The sequence below is a fragment of the Gymnoscopelus microlampas genome, assembly GCF_963454915.1.
Source record: "Gymnoscopelus microlampas genome assembly, chromosome: 5".
Classification (NCBI taxonomy): domain Eukaryota; kingdom Metazoa; phylum Chordata; class Actinopteri; order Myctophiformes; family Myctophidae; genus Gymnoscopelus; species Gymnoscopelus microlampas.
In genome coordinates, this window is record NC_139942.1 from 50,205,542 (window position 1) to 50,223,782 (window position 18,241).

At 40.8% G+C, this 18,241-nt stretch overlaps 1 protein-coding gene and 1 long non-coding RNA gene across 2 annotated transcripts in view; both read left to right on the plus strand.

Moving 5' to 3' along the window:
• The window catches only part of LOC311045741, a 252,200-nt gene that overhangs the window by 103,542 nt on the left and 130,417 nt on the right, over positions 1–18,241 (plus strand). The window lies entirely within an intron of this gene.
• Positions 859–17,475, plus strand: sugp1 (SURP and G patch domain containing 1). The gene is made up of 14 exons (XM_084057059.1): positions 859–998; positions 2,472–2,646; positions 3,069–3,166; positions 3,561–3,791; positions 3,942–4,065; positions 4,226–4,326; positions 5,481–5,607; positions 6,485–6,879; positions 7,923–8,029; positions 9,718–9,895; positions 10,908–11,014; positions 11,761–11,906; positions 16,125–16,254; positions 16,590–17,475. Exons 1-14 carry the CDS (start codon positions 983–985, stop codon positions 16,614–16,616), a joined length of 1,962 nt encoding a protein of 653 aa, XP_083913185.1. The 5' UTR covers positions 859–982; the 3' UTR covers positions 16,617–17,475.

The following is an 18,241-nucleotide window of genomic DNA, read 5'->3' on the forward strand; positions in this document are numbered from 1 at the left end:
TATTTATGATTCTGACGTTTTCAATCTACGAGAGTTGTAGGGTTCATCCCCCATGGACACAGGGACTTTCAGCATTATACCCCGTAGACACTCCAAATATGTAAAAATTGAAAATAAAGGTGCTTAACCCCACTTTCCAAAGGTTAACTCTCGCTACGGGGTAGTGGTTTAATGTAATAATCCATATCTTTTAATAAAGAAGTGTTTTAATAATGTCTGTGGCCGATTCTGTCGGAAGTTCCCAATGGGTGGTAGTGACGCGCCCGTCTGGTGAAACCCGGAATTACACTCAATGTAAACAATAAGTAAACGAGGGTGAAAAATGGCGTTCGGCCACAGACGGTATTAAAACACTTCTTTATTGAAAGATATGGATTATTACATTAAACTACTACCCCGTAGCAAGAGTTAACATTTGGAACCTAGGGGTAAGCACCTTTATTTTCAATTTTTACATGTTTGGAGTGTCTACGGGGTATAGTGCTGAAAGTCCTTGTGTCCATGTGGGGTGAACCCTACAACTAGATTGAAAACGTCAGAATCATAAATACGTCTACGAGAGTTGTATTCTACAGCTAATATAATACTAATATTACGTTGTATTTATTTTTTTTAAACTTATTTTAAGTTGTATTTGAATCATGTGAATTTATATAATAATATCCTATTCAAAAACACTTTATTTACAAGAAAATAAGCCGATCTACAAGCTCACAGCGCGTCGCGTTGTGAGCTTGTAGATCCGGCTTATTTTCGGAGTTCCGTTTCTGCCGGAAACGGAACTCCGAGTTGTATTATTTCCGCTTCCGCCGGAAACTTTCCGGCGGAAGCGGAAACCGTTAGCTGTTAATGCTAATACAACTGATGCTAGCAAGTAGCAATAACAAGCTGCTGCTAGAGGATCAGGAAGATCTGTTTTTTTCTCTAATCAACGGTTTATCAACCTTTAGCATCGTTTATAGATCTGATAACGCAGCTTATCATGGACCAGGATGCAGGTAAACATGTGTTATTGTTTGTTATCGCGATAGAACACTTGGATCGATGGAGTTTTAAAAGCATTACCGTTAGCTTACAGCTAACGCTAGCTGGTGCCTCACTGCTACTAAAATGGCCATTTAAAAAAAACGGTGTTTCAACTTGTTATTGTATTATTAGTGCCAAATACATCACAACAAGTCTTATGAAGACACTTTACAAGCACTCGCACTTCGGTAAAAGTGATGTTTTGTTTGTGCAATCCGATTAGTTGTACTAAATTGTCTAAATTGAGTCTTGAACGTTGAAACTTGGTTAAACCAGGTTAAAGCAATATCATATCCAAATAATAATATTCTGTGCATTGAAACTAGACACTATAGGATGCCGGGTAAACAAATGAACCTGGCACCTGTCTAAATAACATATATCTAAATTACAAACTATATCTAAATTACATTTTAACCTGGTTCTAAACTTAAAACTGATGCTAGGTTCTTTGTTTACCTGTGATACTGAGGCACTACACTGTCTCTCTGCATTCTATTACCTTTACATTTGACCCTGCTTACTGTAAATTGTGGATAAAGAGCTGCTAATTGCCTAAATTGTAAACCACACTTTTCAGTGTTCTCAATCTTTTAACATGTTTTTATATCAAGAACCCTCACTTTCATTCGACCTGGGACCCCAATATATACACGGTTAAATCCTAAGTTTGTATTTAAACTCTTGAGAGTGTACAACATACACATCGTTCCATACGGGTCCGTTTGCTCACCTCCCTCACACAGACCTGCAAGGCCCAATTTGGTTCCTAACTATCAATCCTTTCATTTCTGACCCCCTGGAACCCCTTCAATGACCAACCTGAGCTGAGGGTCCCCGGACCCCACATTGAGAACCACTAACTTTAATAATTAGCTAAACCCATTAAGACCTGAGGGCGATTCTTAGCTAATGTCTTCCAAATCTCAACAGTTTTCTGAAAAACGTATGTTTCTATATCAGTGGTTCTCAAGCTTTTTCATGTCAAGGACCCCCAGAATGATACGTATTTGGCCGCGGACCCCCATCTCAAGATATTTTGTTCCAGGGACCCCCCAGAAGCAAAGATTTGAGTAAAAAATGTTCACTTTAAAATAATATAAATATATTAATTTGCACACATTTTCACGATTTTTCAAAAAAATTTGAATAGCCAAAGTGTAAAATAGTGCTTTTTAGCTCAAATCAAAAAGTGACACAGATGCGTTCCAGGTCTTAATGGGTTAACGTAGGTCATGACACAAATAAAACACATCTGAGTCTCAGAATAATTGTGTAATTTTGTTCCACGTTAATATTGTGTTGTCATTGGTACTCGGGGCTCAATGAAGTATTTATTTATGTAAATGGCGTACTAGTGTAGCTTGCATACTACACACTAGTTGCATACACAGTAATGATGTGGTATTTTAATGGAGTTTATTGTTTTCTAATGTCCTTGGCAGGGCGAGGAGGAGGTTGGCGCACGCGACCGCCGCCCAAGGGCCAAAGAAAGATGAGTTCCAACATCCAGCGTCAAGAAGAGCTCATAGCACAGAAGAAGAGGGAGATTGAAGCCAGGATGGCCGAACAGGCCAAGAGGAATGTGCAGACCCCCAGCAAGCCCTCCTTACCTCATAGGTAACAACGTAACGGCCATCTTCGTGTCTAATACATAGAACACAGAGAGTGTACAAATGGTTAATTTGTACACTCTCCTATTATGCTTGTCTTAACCCAACGTTGTTATACCTTTTTAAAACTGGGAAAGTATCCGTGTCATTTTAGATACATGTTGCTATGTATACACTAACATGAATATTTTTACCAGGTCTTATGACTTAACTTAAGACCTGGAGGCGTGGCCAATCTGTTTTGCTATTTTAAGTGGCCAAATGGCATTGGCCACGCCAAGTTAAGTCTTAAGACCTGGTACTTATGACGCGCAAAATCGGGCCCTCTGTGTTAAATTAGTACCTTATACTGTGTATTATTTTGACTCGCTTGATTCAAGTTTCTTCATGGAAACATGAACGACTAAAGAGTGATTGTCATCCATGTAGTTCTCCGAGCATGCAGGGACCATCCTCCAACAAGTTTGTAAACGATGGAAGCTTTTTACAACAGTTCATGAAGTCGCAGAAGGATAAACCCAGTTCTGGTTAGTATATTAAGCTATTATTATGTTGTTATCCTATATTATATATTATGATTTACATTGAAATAATCAGCCTTGTTTCCTAACACTGTTGTCCATGCACTTGAAACCGTGATTCTATACCTGCCGCTATTGATGAGATTTGTTTTTCATTCGTTCATCCATGTCGTTTTAACCATGCATGCAAAACTGTGATTTTATCTTTTCCACAAGAAGCATTTCCACCCCTCCATTGTAAAAATAAAACTATGCATCATGCACCTTATGTATGGTATATTGGACCATATTTAATTTGACTGTGCCTTCCTGTTAATGTCTCACACAAAAAGTTATTGCAACCACTTTCTTTCTTTTTTTTTTTACACCTCGTGCGACGTGACAACACCTGTTTTTTTAGGTTCCAACAGTGACGCCAAAACCCCGGCATCGGGGGGGAACTCCACGCACAAAAAGAGCATTCTGATCGGCAAGCGTCCCGGTCTGGGCATCACCAGCATGCTCAACCAGTTCAAGAACTACTCTCAGAACAAGAAGAGCCCGGTGCTCAGCCAGAGGCCCAGCGTCTTCTGTTCCCCGGACGAGGACGACGACGAGGAGGCTGATGACGCCAGCTTCCTGGAAGTCAAAGGTAATTTCAAAGCCTATGATGATGTTTTTTGCACAGTCGCCCTCCGGTGGACATTATCCAGCGCTGGCTGGCCTCTTGGTGCGGTCAGTTTTGCCCATGATGTGGTGATACGGTGCAGGTAGAGCAGATGTACTCATAGCCTGCTTAAAGTCTCTCCCCCAGAGGACTCGGACACCAGGCTCATCCTGGACAAGCTGGCTTCGTTCGTAGCCGAGGGAGGAGCCGAGCTGGAGAGGAAAGCCAAGGAAGACTACAGAGACAATCCGGTTTTCTCGTAAGTCCCCAAAGCCCTTTAAGCGCATGTACATCTCTTTGTTGTCTGTGCAGAAACCTTGTAGTTTGTCTAAAACTATGTTACTTTTCATGAAATGGAAAAAGTCATATTGCGTTCTCAAACCTCAACACATTGTTGCCTATTTGCTTTGGTCTTTCAGGTTTTTGTATGACAGGAACAGCAGAGAGTATCTGTACTACAGAAAGAGAGTGGCAGAGTTCAGGAAGGATTTGCCAAAACCTGTGGCCGTGTCAAATAATGGTAAGTTTACCCGTCAGTCAGCCTCTCCCTCAGCTATGAAAAATGGAGTTTGCACCATTTTGCACCAGGAAGCCAATACCCTCTTTCCACCCAAGTGAGCGACTATATGTAGGTTTTTAAACATGGGGAAAAAATAATGTAATAAATGCACCAAATCATAATGCGTACAAAACTCCCAACAGGAGCTTTATCTATCAATTATCGTATCAATTATAGCATTTTATTTAGAGCGCAGTTTACATTTTCACAAACCTCAAAGTGCTACAGGGTTTAAAAACATTGGCATAAAAACAGCAAAAGCAACCATACAACTACATGTATATATTTAGAGTCATATGAGGGGCCAGGATGATCATTTTAATCACATAGATACACATCTAAATAGAAGTTCATATAATTATGATCGATCTCGTGGGGTATTCCCCAAATCCCCTGTGTTCTCTCATAGCTTCGAATTAGGGCTGGGCAATTATCTGAAAGTATATCCAAACAGATATTTAAAACCAATAACATGACTTAATCCAGCTCATGTAGGTTAATCGAATAATAGAGAAGCAATCTTTTAATATGTTAATATAACCAGCAGCGGTTCCGGTAGGAGACACAAAGAGTCTCCTTTGTGTCTCTTACCGGAACCGCTGCCTACCGGTCATCAAATTATTGGCTTAGGAATGCGACAAAAACAAAAAAAATATCCATGAATTCAAGTCTCCATGGGGTGACTAATCCATAGAAAAAAATATTTATTTTGGGTGAACTATCCTTTTAACCCTGTATCACTGTATACTTCATTGTACAATATCGGCGTACAAAATAGTGAAAATAGCCGGAGCTACAACAAGCCCGAGCTTGCAGATCGGCTATTTTTCAAAAAAAAAAAGAAAAGACGTAATCGAGGCAAAAGTTTGAAATAATCGTGCCATTGATTAGAAGATCGCCCAGCCATACTTGCCATCCATACAGACACCCCCCCCCCCCTATTCACCCCCCTATCAACCCCTCCCTCCCCTCTTCTTATCCCTGACTGGCTGTAGACTGGTGGTGGTGTGTGGGAGGTGTGTGAGAGCCAGTAGGGGGATGATGTAACACAACAAGGTACATTGTTAAGAGAGTGTGGTCGTTGAGTCACCAGTGTACTGATAGGCTGCTTAAAGTCTCCCCCAGGCCAGTGGACCAGGATGCCCGGCTGGTGATCGAGAAGCTGGCCAGGTTCGTGGCGGAGGGTGGCCCCGAGGTGGAAGCCATCGCTGCCGTGCAGAACCGAGACAACCCGGCCTTCAGGTCAGTCAGTCACACTCCGCCCGTCCGCCCGGCTCCTGCATGTGGTGTTTTCGGGCCATACAGTTAGTTTTAGTCATATTTTAGTCAACTGAAATGTTTTAGTTATAGTCGACTAAATCTACAGTTGATTTAGTCGACTAATGTATTTTGGCGGTGCCTTGATGGTGTCGTAATGGCTAATTTTACACTTGATTGAATGCTGAAAATAGCAGCTCTACAATCTCACAACGCGTTGCGGCGGTCGCGTTGCGGCGGTCGCGCTGCCATGCGTTGTTAGCTTGTAGATCGAACACCTGAGCGCAACCAAACATAAAATTAGTCGTCTTTTAGTTCTACTGGATCTCTTCTCCACTAGTCCCTCTCTTTTTTTTGTTGACGAAATTGTCTCTGTATTTAGTCTTAGTTTTAGTCATCATAGCTTAGTTTTGTCAGTGAAAAAAAGGTAGTCGACGAACATTTTTCGTCATAGTTTTAGTCCACGAAATCAACACTGTTCTGCTGGCAGAAACCATGTCCAAAATATAAACTTTTCAGGAAAGAAAAAAATAAAAAACATGTTTTTAGAACAACACAATACTGCCTCATCAAAGTTGGTATGGTGACTTTATACATGGACAGATACTTGTGAATGTGTCCTTATATTAGCATCACTTTCCCCAAATCCGGCTCAACTGGAGTAAACAGGGTCCCCCAGTGCTCTATGCTTGGACCCCTCCGTTTTTCTCTCTACACTAAATGTCCTCACCAAGATTAGCAGATTTATAATCTCACTAAACTTGCGAGCTCATAAACCTGCTATTCTTTGCTGAATATTTGCCTAATCTAAATTAATTTTGAGTGTTCTACACTGATTTCCTACCCATTTCCTCCGTTTCAGTTTTTTGTACGACTACCAAAGCCCGGCCCACCGCTACTACAAAGATAAAGTGGAGGAGTATCGCCAGGCCAGACCCCCCAAGGAGGAGCCCACCACGCCCCCCCCGAAAGAAGAAGAGGAAGAAGTACCGGTGTCGGCACCCAGACCGGACACCGTGGCTCCCTCCCTGCTCGGGTCGCCCCCTGCTCCTTCTCTTCCTGCCCACAACCCCACCCCCCAGCTGGCCGGTCCGGCGGCCGACCCCGGGTCCGAGGCCCCCCCCGCCGCCAAGCGCAAGCGGAAGAGCCGCTGGGGGTCCGAGGACGACAAGGTGGAGCTGCCCATCCCTCCCATGCTCATCAAACAGGAGGACATCAAACAGGAGGTCCCGGAACCCGCCACACCTTGTCTCTCTGGTACAGATAAACATACATACTACACCAGGGGTCTTCAACAGGGGGTCCGGGACCCCTAGGGGGTCCTCAGAGTTACTACAGGGGGTCCGCCAAATCTCTGTGTGATTTGATTATTCTTTTTTACCATAACCACTTGAACCCTTGCATCCCTTTTTTATGAGGAGAACTTTAGCCAAAAATAGCAGATCTACAAGCTCACAACGCCTCGCAGCGCGAGGCGTTGTGAGCTTGTAGATCTGCTATTTTTGGCAAAGAGGTATAGGTGTAGAGGGGAAAAAGGGCAGACCAAGTAAACAAAAAAAGTTTAATCTAAAACACAATTATTTACAATATGTAGTGGTAGGGTCCCTGCTTCATCTCTCTCTCAGCTAAGGGGTCCTTGGCCTGAAAACGTTGAAGACCCCTGTACTACACATTCATTATACTTTTGAAATATTCGCTCATTTTAGTTTTCGTTCGTGTTTCGTTATACAGTTTGGTGTTTGATTTCAGCAGTCGACTAGATTTAGTTACGTTTTTATTTAGTCTTGGGTTTAGTTTTTCAAGTATTATGAGGATGAGCTTGTAGATCGTGAACATGTGTGCAAATCTTTGAATATATATATTTTAAAGCAAACGTTTTTAACTCAAATCTTTGCTTATTGGGGTCCCTGGAACAAAACGTTTTGAGATGAGGGTCCACGGCCCCCATCTCCCCAAAAACCTCTGTTTTCTAAATCCTAACAGTATGACTGGGCAATTAACTGAAAACACATCCTACCCGTTATTTAGAACCAATAACGACTTGATGATCATGATCACGTAGTTTAATCGAATAATAGAGAAGCATTTTTTTTAAATATATATTTGTTTTTAAATATCTTGTATATCAACAAATGGACACAAACAAATTCTAATAGATTTTTTTTCATATTCTAATTAACCACTTAACCCTGTATCGCTGTATACTTTATTGTACAATATCGGCATACAAAATAGTGAATAGCCAAAGAAATGTTAAAATGACATGGTTTTGTGGTGTGTGTGTGTGTGTGTGTTTTCAGTTCAGGATCTGAGAGTCCTGGGCTACAAGAAGGGGAAGCCTGCTGGTCTGGTGGGCGTGACAGAGCTGTCTGAAGACCAGAAGAAACAGATCAAAGAACAGCAAGATGTACGTTTTCACGAGAGGCAAAACATACTATACGTTTGAAATGAGATCTGACCTGCAACGTAGAGCTGGGCGAGATATCGATTTTAATGTCGATTTTTTGTGAAATGTCACTAGACATGGTGTGGGATTTTCGCTGATTGTAATATTGTGATATAGCTTAAGTGTGCTCTTTTCCTGCTTTTAAAGGCTTCCTTACAGTAAGGTGATATAGCTTTCTGAATCAATTAGACCGTTCTAGCCGAGTGAAATGAACATATATAGCCTGTTTGGTCATCATACGCACATTACTCCTTGTAATGGGTACACCCAAGTATGTACACAGTAAGTGTACATACTTGGGTGTCCGAAAGTGTATACTCTAGGAGTTAACAAGTGAAGGGAAGGGAAAGGGAAGTAGTGCTTCACCCCCAGATGGCTTGCTCACAGTGTTGATTTTGACAGCAAATTTTCATTTAGTTTTAGTCATAGTCTTTTGAATAAAATTCCATTTAGTTTTAGTCATATTTTAGTCATCTGAAATGTTTTTGTTTTTAGTCGACTAATCAAACCTGGGCCCTTCTGTTTCCCAGGCGGCCTCTCTACCCAGCTATGGCCGCCCTCAAAACGTATTAGATAGAGTAATCGCTAAGAACATTAATGGCCTTAACGACCAGTGGGGATTTCACTGCCTATCCAGAGCTGTGTTTGTGTGTATTGTGTGTTGAACCCTTCCACCCACAGACGCAGGAGATGTACCACATGCTCATGATGCTGCTGTGTTCACACTGACAGCTACAAAACTTACAGAGATACAAAGCCACGCAGCATAATTATCTGTCACTATTGAGGTGTTGATCAACACACTCGCTGACGTCAAGCATGTGTTCCGACGAGCGAGATAAATATAAAGGAAAATATGAAACCTGGGGTTTAAACATAATACGGAACTGGCTGATGAAAATGATTAGTTTCCGCGCCCATTACAATGTGTGAAGAGAGAAGGTGAGTGTAAATCACTGTTGATTTCGTCGACTAAAACTGTGACGATAACTATATGAAGTAATCTTTATGTTTGGTTGCGCTCGGGTGTTGCGCTCTGAAAATAGCAGATCTACAAGCTCACAACGTGTCGTGCTGCGGCGCGTTGTGAGCTTGTAGATCGGCTATTTTCAGCATGCAACCAAGTGTAAAATCAGCCATTACGACGCCATCAAGGCACCGCCAAAATACATTTTAGTCGACTAAATCAACTGTAGATTAGGTCGACTAAAATCTTATGATATTTAGTCAACTAAATCTAGACTAAAAAGTACAACATTTCAGGTGACTAAAATAATGTTTTAGTCACCTGAAATGACTAAAACTAAACAGAATTTCATTCAAAATACTATGACTAAATCAAAATTTGCTGTCAAAATCAACACTGGTGGAAAAGGTTAAACAACACTCGGTCGCTTTGTAGCTGCAGTTGAAGCCAGCTCAACTTGTTTTGCAGCTTTGTTAGATTTCGTAACAGCTACCAATAACAACTCTTTTCGTCTTCATGTTGCTGACTTCCATTGAAAATGAATGGTAGCCCATGACTTTGTAGCTGTCAAGTCTGAACACAGCATGAAGTACATGCGTGCAAAGACGAATGAAAACTAAAAAAAACTGAAATTGAAAACAAAACCTCTAAACTCTGCTAACCTCGTCCCCCCCCCCCACAGATGCAGGAGATGTACGACATGATCATGAAGCACAAGCGTGCCATGGCGGAGATGCAGGTGATGTGGGAGAAGGCCGTCAGAGACCACCAGCACGAGTACGACAGTGACGAGGAGCTGGACCAGGAAGCAGGGACCTGGGAGCATCGACTGCGTCACATGGAGATGGAGAAGACCCGCGGTAAAGACCCAAGCATCTATGTGTAGGAGGGCTGGGCGACTAACCTTAAAGATATGATCCATGTGTAGGAGGGCTGGGCGACTTAACCCTAAATACATGATCCATGTGTAGGAGGGCTGGGCGACTAACCTTAAAGATATGATCCATGTGTAGGAGGGCTGGGCGACTAACCTTAAATATATGATCCATGTGTAGGAGGGCTGGGCGACTAACCTTAAAGATATGATCCATGTGTAGGAGGGCTGGGCGACTAACCCTAAATACATGATCCACGTGTAGGAGAGCTGGGCGACTAACACTAAATACATGATCCATGTGTAGGAGGGCTGGGCGACTAACCTTAAATACATGATCCATGTGTAGGAGGGCTGGGTGACTAACCTTAAAGATATGATCCATGTGTAGGAGGGCTGTGTTTCAGTTAGATTTTACAATAAATAATGAGAGTTAATGTAAACATATCAAATATAAAGTGTGTGACAGAGTTCTGCATTCTCTTGTGACATATCAAGTAGCACCAGAGCTCAGATGTGCATGAAACGTTTTGGAATGAATCTATCTAGCATGTAAGAAAGACATTACCATCTAGTGGCTGCATTTAAAAAGTGCAGCAGATAGACTACAGTGTGGGTATACGCAGTGGTGTAAAGTAACTAAGTACTCAAGTAACTTAAGTACAGTTTTGAGGTATTTTTTACTTTACTGGAGTGTTTCCAATTTTCAGTACTTTTACTTCTACTCCACTACATCTCAAAGGCAAAAAATTACTTTTACTCCACTACAATTATTTGATAACTTGAGTTACTAGTTACTTTGATTCTTATTACAAAACATACATTAACCACTTCAGCCCTATATATATTTTGGCCATATGAAAAAATACGTATTTGCAGTAATGTATTCATTGCATGTGCTATTAAATGTGTGCTCCGAGGCCTTATGCATATCAAACAGTCTTTTTTAATAAACGGTTGAGAATCACTGACCTAACACGTGCTTGTTTCTCCTACAGACTGGGCGGAGTCTCTGACAGAAATGGGGAAAGGGAAACACTTCATCGGTGACTTCCTGCCCCCAGAGGAACTAGAGAAATTCATGGAGACCTTCAAGGCCCTCAAGGTCAGTCCTCACGGTCTAGTGTTTCCTTTTTATCCACGAGCAGGCCTGTCACAATTATTACATACGGTAATCGTCTAATCGCAATTATTTTATATACCTGTGTGGCAGACCAGGGGAAACAGCCAGGCCTAGTCCACAGAGAGTATGTACAGGCCCAAGCCCCAGACGGGAGGATTCCTAAGTTGCTTTTGCCCCAATTCCCCTTTCCCCTAATCGTTTGAATAAATGACAATTTAATTTAACAAGCCATCTGACTCTGAGCCTCTTGTTTTATTGTGAATCTCACCTGTATTCCCCTGGGTTGCCACAATACCGGTAATCCCAATTATTTTTGCGTCAAAAAAAATGTATGTAAAAAAATGTCACATTTCCAAAAAATGTAAAAAATATTGTAAATAGCAGATATATAAGCTCAAAACGCGTCGCAATGCGACGTGTTTTGAACTTATGGGGATTTCCACTATCAATGTTTATTTTTAAGTATAAAGTAATTAAATACGTGTTATTTGTCATATCTGCCCTGTGCAACTTTTGTTTACGAAAGTTAAAAGCCAAACAGAAATGTAATTTTTATTCATAATGTTCCATTAATTTTCAATGACAGAAACACAATTTAATCGTTATAATAGCAATTATTTGAGTGATAATTAATTGTCAACTTAAATTTGTAATTGTGACAGCGGTTTTGGTTGAAAAGCACGTTATGTTATTTTTTTTTCTCTCCAAACGTAACTGTAACACTGCAGGAGGGCCGTGACCCAGACTACTCTGAGTACAAGGAGTTCAAGTTGACGGTGGAGAACCTGGGTTTCAGGATGCTGATGAAGATGGGCTGGAAGGACGGTGAAGGGCTGGGTTCTGACGGACAAGGAATCACACATCCTGTAAACAAGTGAGAAAAGAGGCTTTCTGGAGGGTTAGGGTACTATCCATGCACAGTACGGTTTATCCCATTAAGACCTGAAGCCTGATTCTACATGTCTCCTAAATACCAACCGTTTTCTGAAAAAACGTATGTTTCTATATCAGTGGTGCTCAATCTCTTTCATGTCAAGGACCCCCAAAATTATACGTATTTGGCCGCCGACCCCCATCTCAAAATATGTTGTTCCAGGGACCCCCAGAAGCAAAGATTTGAGTTAAAAATGTTCGCTTTAAAAAATATATATTCAAAGATTTGCACACATTTTCACGATTTTTCAAAAATAGCAGATCTACAAGCTCATAGCGCGGCACTCGGTGCCGCGCTATGAGCTTGTATATCTGCTATTTTTGAATAGCCAAAGTGTAAAATAATGCTTTTTTTTTAGCTCAAATCAAAGCGACACAGATGTGTTCCAGGTATTACACATGGGTATATATACTGTATGTGTGCATACAGTTAAAAATGTACTACTGTGATTTGTTTTATGATTTACACTGCTAAGAAAAGGCTTAACCTATCCTAAAGCCAAAATAACTAATCTAATCTTATCTGGTCACAAAACAACAAACAAACATTAGCCCCTACCACCTCCTTCAGTTGACAATGTAAGCATTTATCAGACGCTCTTTATCCAGAGTGACTTACAACAGGCAAGGTAAACACAAACCTAGCACCAGTCTAAACAATATACTATCCAACAATCTGTACATTGAAACTCTAGGATACCACCAGGTGAATGAGACTGTTGTCAGTCACACAGACCTTCTGCCAGTACAGGCCACCAGGAGCAGTGTCCTCCAGAAAGCCATCGCTGTGAACTCTGGGTATTGTAGGATCAGACTGTAGCAATGTGCCATATCAAAGATTTTTAATATAGCAAGATACGCATTCTCCATTGGAGCCACTAGAGGCGAAGTGGTACACAAATCCTACAAATGGTCTCCTAAGTAGGCATGGTTGTCTTCTCCCCCGAACACCCCACCACCCTCCCCCTCCCCTCTCCCCGGCTGACAACGTCATATGAATGTGTATTTGTGTATTTTCTTCATTAAAGAAAATAAATGCTTTACATGTTTGAAAGCAAACTGTTATTGGCAAATATGCTTTTAAGAAACCTATGAAATTCCCACTACAAACACACATTATTCAGTCTTATGCTAGATGTGCTCCTGTTTCTGCTCAATGTTAACCATATATATATAGAGATATATAACTATAATTATAAATATATATATATATATATATATATATATATATATATATATATATATATATATATACACACCTTATAAATAAAAGGCCCTTATTTATAAGGTATATATTTTACCACTATAGACCATAGTATGTTTAGAAAATTAGCATGAATGTTATGTTTAGCAAAATGTTATGATTCCCAAATCATACCCCATCAACCAAGACGGTTAATAATGGAACATTATATTATTTAGCATTGGAACACACATTTTATTTAATTTTTAATATGTCCATAATGATTTTCACGTACTATATTCACATATATAATCTCAGTTAATCAGTTTTTAGAACATCTTATAGGGACAGAGCATAGAGTTAAAAAATAAGGGACAGAGCCCTCTATGTCTCGTCCGTCAGACTGCAGATGGACTCTTCAGATATCTTCCCAAATCTCGTGAGAGTGTGTTGATGGGATAGAGAAAGGTCGATAACAAAGTACATTTTCTCCTAATATGTGTCTCTAAAAAAAGCCATTTTAGTATGAAAATCTTGTACATATTGTGTGGCTTGTGATGATTGGGTCCAATATTTAGTTCAGTATCCATGGAGCTAAGGAATGGTTCAGAAGCTGTGTTCACGTTGACTCTTCCATTGGAATCAATAGACTCCAACTTGCTTCCTGTCTCCTAAAAAGGTGTCCACCTACGTCACGCAGAAACGGGAAGTAAACCGGAAATTGCGTATCTTGCTATATTAAAAATCTTTGGCCATATACAGAATACGGGGGAGGGGGTTGCATTTTCTCAGGTAGTGTTGCATGTAATCAAAACTATATTGCATCAGTCGACACTAGGGCGACTGTGTAGCACACGCTCCCTCCATAACAACAGTGATCCATTAGACTAGCCTTTTTTCCAGAACCGAATCAATGTGTTTGCCGTCCCCACGGTGAAAATGTACTCTTTTTTTTCTTTTTACACCTTACTGTTAAATGTATTTCTCATTTGAAATGTTCGTGCTTCCATGACGCCATGAGCTGTTTTTAAAACCTTTATTATGTCTATAATAATGGAACGTCACTTGGTAACATGCATTGATAAGAGAAAGACAAATTATACTGACACAATCATGCAAGACTTGGAATCTAACTTAGAATCAGTCAATTCAATGAGCTCTGAGAGCGTTTTTCTAACTAAGGACTAACTATGGACAGTGGGCTCTCTTCCTCATTTCATCTTCTCTCTCTGTCTCATCACATGCACAAATACACATATAATATATAGTTAATAAATACCATAATACCACATTTTGTCTCCTTGGTTTACGAGGTGAGAACAGAGGGGAGGAGATAACGACGTCATTATGGTTTACCACACTGTACAATGTGTACAGTGTGGTAAACCACAGTGACGTCTGCTATCATTTATGTGTATTTAACCACTTTAATCTTCAGCAAAAAAATGGCAAATCCACAAGCTCTCAACGCGCTTGTAGATCTATTTTACCCTTGCGCCACCCGAGCGTCCCTCGGATGGCGAAATGCAGCACCCCTTTGTCATGTGACACAATTAAAACCTTGAGATCAACCTGGCCAAGTTGTACACACAGTATATTATGAAGACGCATTCGTTTGGCTTACGGGGCTACAGTACGTCTGCTGACGTTGCCAACGGTCTAAAAATGGCCAAAAAATAGATCAATATGTATGGAAATAATTGCTGAACTTTGACCATTGGCACAAGTGGGTATAGATGGCAGCATCCACAGAATTCTTGGCAATAATCTCAGAAACAAGTAATTGGACAGTTTATTGGCGTATGTTTATTTTGATACGTATTTATCCTCAAGGCTTTGAATAACGATGTTCAAGATTTAAAACCGTTTGTCAAAGGAACATTTTACTGAGCAGTTTGAGATAAGAACTCGCAAATAAGGGCCAAATAAGGGCTTTCCAATGTTGGCAGTGCTTGGCAACTTTCTGTCCTCTTGATGGGCCTTTTTGATTATAAGGAACTTCCCAGTGAAATATCGGACACTCCTGCGTGTCGCTGGCTGTGGGATAATGACATTGTTTTGTTTTAGTGACGCAAAACCTGTGCTGAAGCTACTATGCCTTGAACAGGGTGACGGGAGTTGGATCAATGGTCGTTTGCAGCAAAGTCGTCACACATCTATGCGACGTCTATACATCTTAAAGGAGAATTCCGGACTAGCCTTTTTCCTACCTTTTATATGATATTATTGTATCCTAGGACGAGGGGTACAGTACAACATTTTCATAACTCCATCCCGAGTCCACCGCAGCTAAAAACCAGAGCGGATGGTCCATGCACTAGCCTAGAACGCATATTTTTTGTTGTTGCTATCTGACGTTCATAATGATAGAAACCTCGCCACAGTGTTTTTTTCCCCCAAATGGGCAGCCGTAGTGTTTACAAGCGGACTTTGATGAAATCTCGGGTGAAATCTCTTCCTTGCGAGACTTCCGGAGGGGCGCATCTAACACAAAAAGTTTTCTGTCAATATGAACGTCAGATATCAACAAAAAAAAGGCTTTGGTGGACTCGGGATGGAGTTATGAAATGTTTCTACTGCACCACTCGTCCTCGGATATAATAACGGTCATATAAAGGTAAGAAAAAGGCTAGTCCGGAATTCTCCTTTTTAGTAAATCAATTTTGTGGAGCAGTCATTTTGGTCCACTCAACAACGTCCTGTGTATGTGCACGGTTTTACAACAAATGCATGACTTTTTAAATCACTTGACAACAAGGCAGGCGCTCTCCCACAGCAAGGCCTTGCACCTCGACCACCGCGCCGTTCGAGTTGGCAAACCGTGGTGGACGGAACAGGGAACCAAAACCAAGCCCTTAGCGTCTTAGCCAATCCCAGCGATTGCCTACAGGTTTTTTCCTTGGGAAATGCCATACATGCCTAGTATAATCTTGCAGACACAAACTGACTTTGACCCTTTTTTTTTTTTGCCTGTAGGGGAACTACGGCTGTGGACGGTGCTGGGTTCGGAGTGGACCGCCCAGCCGAGCTGACGGGACAAGATGATGAATACGACGCTTATAGAAAGAGGATGATGCTTGCATATCGCTTCAGGCCCAATCCATTGGTAACTTTAGGATCAGTCTTCTTATTTTTGGTGTGAATTTACCTCAACCCATTAAGACCTGGAACGCATCTGTGTCACTTTAGATGTCTTAGGCTATTCAAAAATAGCAGATATACAAGCTCATAGCGCGGCGGCACCGAGTGCCGCGCTATGAGCTTGTAGATCTGCTATTTTTGATAGCTTGTAGATCCACTTTTTTTTTTTCCATTTCCAAAAAACTGTTAGGATTTAGAAAACATTTTTAAGAATCGCCTCAGGTCTTAATGGGTTAACCTTTTTGGTTTTATAGGTATCATCTCATCTCATGTTTCTCTTTTCTTTTCTTTGAAATGTAGAATAATCCTCGGAGGCCGTATTACTGAAGAAGAGGGACGAGACGATGGCCGTTTTTTGAACCATTTTACTTTTTACTCTTGGTTTGTGAAGATGGACAAAGTGGTCGGACTGAATTTTGTAAAATTTTACCAGGCTGTATTCATTGAAGTTGGAGAAAGGGAAATAGATTTGTGTGAGTCATGCCAGCTATCTGTTTTTTTTCTCCCCCAGATCAGATTAAGCCACATAAGCCTGATTTATATTTGGTCATATCACAGTGTCACATTATTATTTTTTGCCTATAATGACATGCCCAAAATAGAGACGCCAGGTTGAAAGTGTTAATCCAGTTACATAGAATATTTTTGCGTTTAGGGGTGCCTTGTGGCTCAGCCAGTTAGCACACTAACCACATTCCTTGTGATTCGCGAGGTCCCGAGTTCGAATCTGACTACTGCAATTTCTAGGTTTCCTATCTAAAAGAAATCATAAAAAAGTGCAAAAGATAAATAATATCTGACTATTTTTGCATTGATAAAGGTTTTTTGGCTCAGACGGAATCAGTGGTTTGTTTTTGTTACTTTAATGTCTAACGATGGAAGAAAAATTACCCGTTCGGTGCATCGTGACCCGATTCTCTGTGAAGATTTTAATGTTTGAGTTGTAATCTTGTTCCCTTTAAAAAAAAACTACTTGTATTCCTAACCAAATGGCACACTTTTACTTGTACAATGATCTACTTTGTTTAGAGGTTTTGCATTGAGTGATTTTCTTTGTGACTTTGTGCTGAATCACCTTAAGTATTACACTGTCCTCACAACAACAACGTTATACAGATAGCCTCAATGTAAACAATAAAAATGGCCATGACAGAAAAATCCAGCTATCACAAACTTATCTCCAGATTTTGTGTGTAAAATGACTTGCGCTATTCATTTGGACATGGACCATCTGCCTTTCTGGTTGGTTTACAAGAACTGGAACGCATCTGTGTCACTTTAGATTTCTTTGGCTATTCAAAAATAGCAGATATACAAGCTCATAGCACGGCACCGAGTGCCGCGCTATGAGCTTGTAGATCTGCTATTTTTGAAAAATCTTGAACAATTTGTTTTTTTAGATTTTTTTCAAAAATCTGTTAGGATTTAGAAAACATTTTTAAGAATCGCTCAATGTTAGTTCAGGCAGGATGTTTTCTATCTTGTCTTATATTTTTATGTCTTATTCAGAATCGGAAGACTTTATTGCCATGACATGTAAACACGTTCGGAATTTTCTTTACTCAGTGACTTGCGGAGTTGGCCAAGTCGAACCACCGATTATAGTGAAAGTAACAGATCTGTGAAACGGGACCTTCAGTTTGCCATTCCCCAGGGGGTTTACGCTGGTTAAATATAACCCAGAAACCCCATCCCAGCAAGAGTCCCTTGGCGGTGTTAGTTTATACCGATCACTCAATGTCAACTTTAGCCGCGGAGGGACTGGTTGACACGGTGTCACTGTTACATGGATGCTCCAGGAGTATGATGACACTTCTTTTTAAGAGGTCAGGAAGTAAAGTGTCACTGAAAGTGAAGTGACTAAACAACTTCTGCTCCACAGCTGTGAAGTACTGATCTGACTTGGGCCTCTGAAAGGAGAATACCCCCCCACCCCACACACACACATTTAA